Here is an 11,764-nt window from a genome sequence, read left to right on the forward strand (position 1 = left end):
GGCGGGACTAAGTTCGGCTGGCACCCAGGCTAGGATCACTTAGAGATGGGATCAAGTTATTTTTATTCATCTTTATTGAAGTAAAATAATAATAGTATTTATACCTCATCCATTAATACATTTTCAGGAAATGTCTGAAAGCATTCAAATCAGAGGCCCAGCCTGTGAACAGTCAAGACAGGCAACTGCTTGGGCCCCCAGGCTTTCAGTGAGAGTAGAAGACTTCCCAAAGTGGCCCCCACCTGACACAACTAAAGCACACTAAATCCTATTACATGTTGTGTGCATGACTCTCCAAATTAGTTAAGTATGACAATGAACCCCAATTCAAAATGAAGAATAGTAATGAAAAGAAAAAGGAAGGAAATTTGGATAAAATAAACTTCCATTTGAAACACATTATTTTGTTTGTTCTTTCTTTGATGGTTAACATTAGTAAATAAGATAGTAGAGCAGAGTGGCAAGCTCTATTATCTGTAGGCCAATTCTGGTGTAGACATTTTTGCCTTGGGCAACAAATTGATGCTAGGATCGTCTCTGCTTCAAACACATCCATTACCGTTCTTTATAAAAGTTTCAAACAAACATCATGCTTCACAGACCCTGACTGAAGTGACTAATGTGGTCCAGTTTGTGGTTTATCGTGGCACTGCACAGACACGGTAATGTTCAGGACAACGAGTGGCTCCCAGTGTCCATCCCCAACTGGTCTGTTCTCCAGGGGGTGCAGAGAATGAAAACCTCTGAAGGAGGGATGTGAAGAACAGGAACAACTCCATCCTGGCCAACTGTTCACCGAGACACACACGCTTTCCTGAGAATACACAATGCAACAGATGAGTTTGACCCAGACAGCTTATGAGATATTCACTTTCATAACAAAATATTACAATATTTGTGAGGTCAGTATAAATGGCAGTGTAAATCAAGCGAAAGACAGTTAAGACAACGTTCCATGTCAGTGAAAATACAACAAACACCCCAAGTGAATAGTTATTCGTGTTGTAGTTTGTGTCTTTAAATGTACGACTAAAGCAACATGTAATCGAATTTTCACTGACAAACCTGCAGAAAATGCAATGAAGGCCTCTCTCCTCCTAAATTTACCGTCCTGGTCCAGAAAGTGTTGAGGGTTGAAGGAGTGTGGAGTTTCCCACATTGACTCCTCATGTAGGACAGTGTGCAGTGAAAACAGGACCACGGTGCCCTGAAGAAATATCACTGGTTAAAAGGCACATTTTAAAAATATTTGTTTGAGTTAGTTTGTCATATGTGTCTTAATAAGAGGAACTTCAAAGAAGAAGAAGAACGTCAGATATGGGTTGGATTAAGCTTCAGAGTTTTAAAAGTTTCTCTGACAGCTGACAAATAAATCATACTAAAACTACACTGGTTACAAAAGTGGCCACGCTTCTGACTGATTCACTTTTATTCTCCGTTGCAGTATGGAACACGGTGAAAACTAGAAGACAAATCATTTCAGACATAAAAGTTTAAACAAACAAATTAATGTCATGCGCCACAAGCACGACATGACATGCAAATAAGGCAACTTAAACTTTATTTACCGTGTTCGCCTGGTAAACCAACCAATAAGAGACAAGAGTATAAAAGTCTGTTGTTTGCCTCGCTGTGTCCTTCACCTGTTAGGTTTTTCTAAGCTTCCGGTAAATTCGTCATGTGACAAACGATAAAACTCGTTTATCATTATGAATTGGTTGAATCAATAAATGTGAGGATAGTGAGGAACTACTGAGTAAGACAGACAGTAGATATGGTTGGAGTAATCAGTATTGAATGAATAGTTAGTGTTTTATTTGGATCTCTTGTTAATCAGGAACTATTCATTATGAATATGGGATTATGGCTGATTTAGGGATGACTGTGAACTAATCATTACCTAATGATTCTCTAATACAGTACAGCTACATGATACCCAGGATGAAAAGTTATTAGGGTCGTATCAGCTATAAAGTCATTCCTGATTTGATCCCCACCCATTCTTTACCAAGTGTGCACATCGTTGTGTGTCTATTGTAAAGTGTTACATGTGGACTGTGTACCTTTGGGACTGAGTATTTATCCACTTTGGTGTCCTTATTCGATAAGTGTGGCGCAGTGACGGGGACAATGTCACTCATCCTCTGTATCTCATGGATGACTGCATCAGTGTAGGGCATGTTTTCTCTGTCAGTCATACAGGACTGTCTGGATGGACCAATCACAGCATCAATCTCAGCCTGGACTCTCTCTGCACACAGTGGACACAGGAAACATGTGAGTCTGTGGGACACATAAATGACTGAGGGGAAATTATACATCCCACACATTTAGTCTCAGACAGGACAGACCTGTGAGAGACCTCTGACAACATCTGGATATTACTCATACACACACCTTGTATGTCAGGGTAGTTGATCATGTATAGCAGCCCCCAGAGTAAAGTAGTGGTAGTAGTTTCAGTTCCAGCAGCAAACAGGTCCATGGAGCAGAAACATAAATTTTCCCGATCAAACACAGACTCCTCCTCCTTCTGTCAGTGACACAAGAGATAGCAGAGGCAAATTTCAAATGAAAAGTAAAAGGAGCAAACACAATAGAGACACATTAAAACACTCACCTGTTCCATTTTTATGAGGTAGGAGTCAATGTAGTCTCTTGGTGATGATGGGTCAAGGGTTTCTTTGTGTTCTTTGATCCTGATTTCTATGAAGTCAATTAATTTCTGCAACATAGTGAATATCCTCTGATGAGGTCCAGGCAACCACTTCATCAGCCAGGGGACTGTGTTGTAAACCTGTAGAGCAGGAAGACATTCACCAGATCAAAATTATTTCCTAGTCACAGGGCCATTTTAGTGCAGTGTTTTTTGTTTTTGCCATTGACTAGATTCTGAGTTTTGCTGATGTTTATGTTCTTTGGATTGAATCATATTTTGAAAGCTGGTATTGTCGATGCGCTCACCTGCATCGACACACTTCCCTGTAACTCCAATAACTTAATTATGAGGTACATAACATACTGGAACTGCTCGTCATCATACTCAAATCGATTTCCAAACACCAAACAGCAGATGATGTTGGCCACAGCATTGTTTATCAGTGTCTGGGGACAAAAGGGTTTCCCTGCAAGAAAGAGGAAAGATTGCAGGATTGAATACATTAAAAATGTTGGCCCTATATCATATTATACGGCTTTCAAAGAAACACAATTTATGTGTGAAGTCAGAGGGGGTTGGGGGTCTGTGCATTTATATTAGCAAAAAATAAGCTAATAAAACTAAGATCAGGTCACTGCTGTCCATGCTTTTGACAGTGAAATGCAGACCTTTTTTACCTCCACTGGAAGATTTCATCAGCTGTTCTGATGACGGCACTGTACGTAACTCCTGATGCTAAAACTAACTCAGCTCTAATTGGTCCTCAGACAGCCCCCTCTGACACAGTGCCGTTAGCATCCAGCTGAATAAATATCCATAGGCAGCACGCATAACAGCAGAGGCTAAATAAATACAAGTGGACCAATGACACACAGGTGAGATACATCAGGGCGGGGCTAACAATCAGAGTTAGAGTTAACCATGACTAGATGCAGCAGAGCTGGATATGACGTGTACTGTACTCTCTCTATTCACATGTCTGCACTCCCACCCACCCAAGCAACTCCAGTAGTGGTAGGGTTCATCACAGGGGGAGATGAGTCGCCATACAGGGATGAGGTCGAAGAACTGTCATCATGGTGCAGTAATAACAACCTGGCCCTCAACAACTAAGGAAATAATAGTGGACTTCAGGACCCATCCCACCCAGTACATCACGCGTTCCAACTGTTACCCTCAGGGAGGCGGTGCAGGACATTAAAAGTAAAAACAAATAGACTGGGAAAAAAAGGCACATATCCCACGGCTGTTGCAATAATGAATCAACACTAAAAGGTAGTCATTCTCTTCTTTTAATCATTGCACACAAGCTATGTTTAAGTTAGATCGTTGGATTGCTCTTTTTGCCCTGAATGGGATTGCATACAATTTCGTTGTACTTTTTGTGTAATGACAAAGAATACTCTGATTCTGATTTATTTGCTCCTTTTTCCCACTCCATTATTAGCTCCTTATAGTACGTACACATAGTATAATGTTCATGATCCAGTGCACTAATGTGTCGGTGCAAGCTTCTCTGTTGCAAGAGGGAAATAACGTGAAAATATAAATAATAAATCATGGGTCATATTAAAATAGAATGAGGATGCAGCTGGTAATGTTTGACACAGCATTGTTAATTGTGGCTGGGCATTAAAAAGTTTGCTCATGAAGAAAGAGAGGTCTGTTGTTGAATCCTGTGTTGCAATGTTGCAAGGCAAAAATAGATGACAAATGTAACAGGCACAGAATAAATATAATAAAGAATGCAAAATAATGTGTCACAGTAAAATACCGTGATTTTTTGTACCTTGATGTGCAAAAGCCTCCGTGAGATACTGGCACTCCTGCTGGATGCATCGCTCCAGGGTCTTCTTGCCCACACCAAAGTTTCTGAATGTTTGAAGAGCAAATCTCCTCTGCTGCTTCCAATGATTACCGCTTGTCATGAAAAGACCTTTTTTGAAACACAACACAGCATTAGATGCTCAGTTCAGATCAGAAATCTTTAGAAACAAAACACAGCAAACTTTACCTTTATGCTGAGTTATTTTTTCAAAAATCGGCAATTTCGGACGATCTATGAAGTCTTCTACGACCAGGGCTTCTTTCACAAACTTGTAGCTATTGACGACCACAATCCTTTGACCAAGGATACGTAGGCTGAAAATATTTCCGTATTTCTGTGCAAACTGAACATAGAGAGCAGACTGACATGGTGGTGCAACACTGAGGTGACATATATTCTGAGGAAAACTACTGATCAGCCTGATGTAGGTCACTGTTTCTGCTTTTTTTTTTTTTTACAGTTTTTTCCAATTGCTTAAACACAATTTTGCAAACTAGGCTGGTTTTATCAAAATACTAACACAAGTCACCAAACCACTCACCCAAACTGCAAAATACCTCATATATCCCGCAAAATGAAGCACTTCAACCAAAATCAAACTTTTGCACCAGATGGCACACACTTTTTTTGTCTTGACACATTTTTGTCTAACCAACTACACACTGTTAGGCATAATGAAAAGCACTCTCATCTTTAGTATGCTTTGCCATAATGCTAACATAGTTCAAACTGTAGAGAATTCTTCAGATTGTTCACATGCACAGAAATATTTGCAGATACACACACGTGCTATTGAAATATTTTTTTTATTTTTCACCAAAGTCAGTGCAACATATGCACAGCAGATATATTCACATTGGAGTGAACTAAAATATGCTCACAACACCGTAAGCTGAAAAATACAATTGCAGAAAAAATGTGCAGATAAAAATAAATAAATAAATAAATAAAGAGGAAAGCAAAATAATTAGACAGCATCCTGCCGGACAGTTGGGTCTGGCCACAACGCCTCGTCCACATCACATTCTCACCCTCCCTCTTCCTCTTCCTCTCTCAACAATGTCTTCCATTGTTGTTATAAAAGAAAAAAAGATGCTCACCTGTGGTCTTTTATTGCTTACTTCCTGATTGAAGTGTTAACAATTACATAACACCTGTTTGGCCAGGTAGCACATATAGTGGCCAATGAGCTCATGTAGTGTGTCATTTTAAATGGCAGTGTTTTGAAATCGCAAACATGTGACTTTATGTCAGATTGTTGTGTCTTATGCAGAGAACCGCGTTCAGTACACTTAAAAAGTAGCATTTCGAATTGCAAAATGTGTGTAAAGCAGAAAATGTATTTAAAGTTTTGGAGATTTGAGATGAGGTTTTGCTCCCTGTGTGTCAGTTTAAATATTTGTGCTATCCATGTCATTTTAGTGTGTTAGCAACTGGAAAAAACTGTAAACACCGAACACTTCATTGTACCTTCATAATGACTGCCTGAACATATAAAAACACAGTCAGTGCTTCAACACACAAGTGATTTCATTATTGATTGATGAGCTGGTGTTATTCTTCATTTAATGACTGATTTGCCTGTAAAATTATCAAAACCCAGAGAAAGAAAATTCACTATAATAGAAATATAATATTTGCATTTGAGAAACTAGAATTCATTTGTTTAGATTTTACTTGACAGAAATGATTTACATACTATTAAAATGACTGTAAATTCACAATTTTACCACCATCAGACATTATTATGTAAAAACATTCTTATTTATTATCATGTATGGACTCATACCTCTGCGAACTGCAGGTGCAAGTTGTTAGGTTGAATACGATGAAGATTGCCGATGAAAGGAAGAGCCAACGGTCCAGGAGGAAAGTTTTTTGGTGCTCTGTTCTTTATAACATCAGCCAACAACAGAGAAACAAAGAATAATATTAAAACACTCCTGCCGTCGATCCAGTCCAAGCCGAGGACATCGTATATTGTCTCCATCTCTTCGCCTCAACTGCGCTACCTCAACCGAACAGTAATCAGTCAGTCACGGATAGTTTTATGACCGAATCGATGGATAACGTCACATTGAATGAGAGAATGCGTACAAGTCAAGCAGCAACCTGAACTGTCTTAGCAAGCGGCAACTCATCCGTCTTTTATTAAGGCTTACATTTACATAATTGACAGGTGATGTGGTCGCTGTCAAAGGTCACTAGCCGCTAGCTGTAGTCTCTCTCTGCTAATCCTCAGTGGTGTGTTTGTGTAGGGACATTTGATATACATGATAATATAGTGTATACACACCACGAAGGAATGTTGATTAACTCTGTGTTTGTCCTCTGTTGTAGCCGCCGAGGAAAACTGAGAGCCTGTTGGGGGTTTTTTCTGGGTTTGATGACACGTGCTCCATGGAGCCCTGACTCAAATCAGATCAACATCGTTAAACAAGTGGTAGTGCCAAAGGAGTTTCGACCCCAAGTGCTCAGTCTTAATGAATATTAATGACTTTTTTTTTTATTATTTTGGCCCCGGTCTAGACTTTATTTAATGTACTGAGGTGCAGATTTTGTTTTCATCACAGTGGGTCGCAAGTCTATAGAGCTCCTGTAGCTGACGTCACCCTGCACCGGCAATCACAACACCACCATATAGAGCTCCGGTAGCTGACATCACCCTGCACGGCAAAAAAGTATAAAATTATAAAACAGGAATTTTATAATGCTGAAGGAATTCAAAAATAGTTATACAGCTGACCATGTTGGTTGAATAATTGACTTAGTAACAGAATATTGTTGTCAGCCAAATGTTGGAGAAAAATGTATGTCTTTATAAAATATATATCTGTTATTCCAAATAAAAAAACAATGAGGGGTGAAATTGTGTTTGTAAATCAGACACCATGCCAGTAACATTTCCTTATGGAACATTGAGAGTTTAAGAGGGATTTTATCAACATTGTATGTGCATAATAATAAAAACTCAAGGCCACCAACTGAAGAAAAGACATAGTGGGTAATAAAGTTCCATAAAGAGGTCAGACACTTCAAATACTGCCTAATCCAATTTACTTTAAAAGTATTATTTAAAGTGGTAAAGCCCAAGACATTGAGGTCTCCTTTACTGTACTCATTCATCAAAACAGACTTTTCTAAATAACGGGTACGGTTTTTCAATATGAAATCATATAAAACTTTGTCTATTGGTTTGCATACATGCTTATCTACACCTGATGATAATGCAGTATATGTTAATCTAGATATTCCTTCAGCCTTTGACAGAAGGATCCTACCTCTTAAGGATAAATCACCAAGGAGCCATTGATTAAATCTGTTTTTTGTTTTTACAGTGATTGGGCTGAAGTTATCAGTACATCTCTAGTAGATTCATTTTCATTTATATCAATACCTAAATATATGACAGAATCTTTAACTGGTATATTGGAGATTGAATCAACACAGCAATCTTTAATGACTAATAATTCACACTTTTTTTGGATTTAGACATAGACCAGATGCTTTAGAAAATTGATCAATAGTGTTGATAGCTGTTAAGATGTGTCTCTTAGAAACAAGATTGTGTCATCAGCCAGTTGACTAATAACAATAGTTCTATCTGCAATAGGAATACCTTGCAAATTACTAGATTTGATATGTTCACATAAAAGCTGGGTGGCAAGTAGAAATAGATAGGGAGAAATGGGGCAACCTTGCCGAATGCCACGTTTCACTTCAAATCTGGGGGAAGTCCTATGTTTAAGCTTAAGTGAACAGTTTGCATTATTATACAGTGTTTTAATAGCATTACCAAAGAAATCTCCAAAGCCAGACTTCCTTAATGATTGAAAAAGAAAATTATGCGCAACAGAGTCAAAATTGTTAAAGAAATCTAAGAAAAGTAAGAAACTATTGTCTGAAATCAAATGTGAGTAGTCAGTAAACCTAAGACTAACCTGATGTTATTAGCGATGTGTTTATTGGGCATGATCCCTGATTCTTCGTTAGAAGAACGGGCAGGGTATTGGGCAGGGGTATCGGGAGGATTTTGGCCCGTACACGCATTCGCCAGTGTGTTTATCATGTCCTCATTGTTTAATATTGCTGCAACGAGATTGCGAGCGGCCTGACTCATTGTCACTCTGTCACTTTTTGCTGCAGCATCCACACGTTAAACAAGATGGCCGCAGGCAGTCACTGCCTTGAAGTCTGACGTCAGTCAAGTTTCATTCAGTATATTCAAAGTTTCATTCAATATATTCAAAGTCTCATTCAATATATTCAAAGTCTCATTCAATATATTTAAAGGTTCACTCCATATATTCAAAGTTTCATTCCATATATTCAAAGTTTCATTCAATATATTCAAAGGTTCATTCCATATATTCAAAGTTTCATTCCATATATTCAAGTTTCATTCCATATATTCAAAGTTACATTCCATATATTCAAAGTTTCATTCAATATATTCAAAGTTTCATTCCATATATTCAAAGTTACATTCCATATATTCAAAGTTTCATTCAATATATTCACAGTTTCATTCCATATATTCGAAGTTTCATTCCATATATTCAAAGTTTCATTCCATATATTCAAAGATTAATTTCCTGAACGGCATGCCATAATATATATATTATAAGTAGCACCATCAAATGCATAAAATTGCCCACAAGACAAGGACTTCAAATTCAAAAGTAGATAGGATAGATACTTTTATTTTACAGTTTTTCTCGATTGTTTACACACATTTTCTGAAAGCATGCCTCATATTCTCAGAACTCTACACACAAATCCAAAAACATACACACAATGGGCAAAACCTCTCAATTCTCCTGCAAAATTACAGTTTTTCTCAGTCGCTTTGGTGCTTTTCTCACATCAGTATTACAGTTTTTTTCAATTGCTTACACACATTTTCAAAGCTCTATCTGTTTTTTTCAAAGCTCTACACACAAATTCAATAATTGCTCAAATGAAATGCAAAAAGTGACCCCTATCTTGCAAAATCAAACACAGCGTTCAAAATATTGTACACATATCTCAAAAGCAAGCATTTGTCTCACATCATAAACACATTTTCCATAGTATTATAAACTTATGTCTATCATGTACACACTGTTACTCTAAATCTAAAGCTCTTTTGTTTTTATGGATTTTTTTAAAATATTGCCATATAAGAGTGAAAATACAGTAATATGCAAAAATAAATCAATCCAATCAATATTGGAACCAAACATGTTTATTTTTCTGAATAAATCAGTTGCTGTAGTGAATTCAGTTTTGTACAGCACATAGGAAAAAACAAAGCATGTACACCAACCACCACATATGGTGGTACATCAACCAAAAAAATAGAGATTTACAGTAATGCATGACAAAAGTGTGTGTGTGTGTGTGTGTGTGTGTGTGTGTGTGTGTGTGTGTGTGTGTGAGAGAGAGAGAGAGAGAGAGAGAGAGAGAGAGAGAAAGAGAGAGAGACAGAGAAAGAGAGAACTAGTTGGGTGTGTATTTAGGGTCCATCTCTCCTCCGGGCTGGATCTGGCCACAATATTTCATCTACATCACATGCTATATTTTCTCTGGCCAAACATCGAGGGAAAAACCTTCTGGCGTGGCGTATCCAACCTTGGATAGAGGCATCAATGTCACCACATGCTTCCTCCATTGCCTGGAGAAGTGGCAGACGGGCATGGGGATTACGATCATATACTTTCCAGCGCCATGCTGAAAAGAATTCCTCAATTGGGTTTAGGAAAGGTGAATATGGAGGTAAGTTTACAACTGAAAAAATTGGATGATTGGCAAACCAATTTTGGACCAACTGAGAGCGATGAAAACTGACGTTATCCCATATAACCACATATCTTGCCTGGTCTGGATCATCTTCATTTGGAGCAAGAATTCCCTGAAGAGTATCCAGAAATGTCAGGATATGGTCAGTGTTGTAGGGGCCAAGTGTTGCATGGTGGTGCAGAACACCATTATGTGTTATGGCAGCACACATGGTAATATTGCCTCCACGTTGGCCTGGGACATTGATAATTGCCCTCTGCCCGATGATATTTCTCCCTCTACGTCTTGACTTGGTGAGATTGAACCCCACCTCATCCACAAAGATGTATTCATGCAGAATGGGGTGGGCATCCATCTCCAATATTCTCTGTATCACACAGACAAAACAATAGATCAGGATATGCACAATACCATAGTCTCAGCAGATGAAAGTGTGATGTACTGGCATTGCTATGTACATACCTCCACATACTCATGCCGCAGATTCTTGATTCTGTCACAATTCCTTTCAAATGGGACCTTGTACAGCTGTTTCATTCGAAACTGATTCCTCTGCAGGACACGGTGTATTGTTGCAAGACTCACAGCATCAATATTGTTGAATATGTCTTCATCTTGCAAAATACGACTTTGGATCTCACGGATTCTAATTGCATTGTTTGCTAAAACCATATTCACAATCGCGGTCTCTTGCTCTTGTGAGAATATACGACCTCGTCCTCCATGATACTGTTGTCTTTCAGTTCTGGAAAATTCAGAAATAGCTGTATGAGTGTATGCGCAGTAAGTCAAGGCTGTAATGCCCTGTGACCATTCATACAGTATGCAGTATATACATTGGATGTTTTGAGCTACAATAGAATACATGTATTTTATAGTACTATGTATGCAGAAATGGCTATTACTGTACTCTACATTACTGTTACAATAATTGTTGCATACCTGTTCTCATTTCGAAATGTTCGAATTATGGCTGCCACTGTAAATCGACTCAAGTTGGGTTGGACTCTGAGTCCAGCCTCTCTCATGGTCAACCCATGATTGATGACATGATCAATGAGAGTAGCCCTAATCTCATCAGGGACTACTCTCCTTGGTTCCTCCCTTTCCCTTACTCCTCCAAGTCCTCCTCTTCCTCTCCCTCTTCCTCTTCCTGCTCCTCTTCCAAAGTGTCCTCTTCCTCTTACTGCTCCTCTTCCAACGTGTCCTCCACGAACTCGAACTCCTCGCCGTCCTCTGTGTCCTCCTCTGACTCCCCTGTCTCTCTCTGCATTGACGTTATCCATTGTTCAAGACAGGTTACTTGACCTTTGGCCTATTTATAGGCCTATATCAGGCAGTGATTGGTTGGTGTTCAGTAAAGCAATTATTGTTTGCACACATGAGGATGGAGTCTGAGGCACTGATGACTAAGTGTGGCATTTTCATTGGTTGTGTTTGAAATAGGAAATCAAGTTACTTCCTGATAGATTTTTGTGTGTTAGGTAGAGAATTGT

General features: G+C 38.6%; 1 protein-coding gene across 1 annotated transcript; it reads right to left on the minus strand.

The window, feature by feature from the left end:
* Window positions 1–246: 246 nt before the first annotated feature.
* On the minus strand, window positions 247–7,125 carry LOC311490750 (cytochrome P450 2J4-like). The gene is made up of 9 exons (XM_084548413.1): window positions 6,277–7,125; window positions 4,674–4,830; window positions 4,449–4,595; window positions 2,965–3,125; window positions 2,621–2,797; window positions 2,398–2,533; window positions 2,064–2,251; window positions 1,066–1,207; window positions 247–814 (listed from the first exon to the last, which is right to left on the minus strand). The coding sequence occupies exons 1-9, from the start codon at window positions 6,475–6,477 to the stop codon at window positions 639–641; spliced, it is 1,485 nt and encodes a 494-aa protein (XP_084404539.1). The 5' UTR covers window positions 6,478–7,125; the 3' UTR covers window positions 247–638.
* Between the last annotated feature and the right edge of the window lie 4,639 nt (window positions 7,126–11,764).

This window comes from Chelon labrosus, assembly GCF_963514085.1.
Source record: "Chelon labrosus genome assembly, chromosome: 7".
Classification (NCBI taxonomy): domain Eukaryota; kingdom Metazoa; phylum Chordata; class Actinopteri; order Mugiliformes; family Mugilidae; genus Chelon; species Chelon labrosus.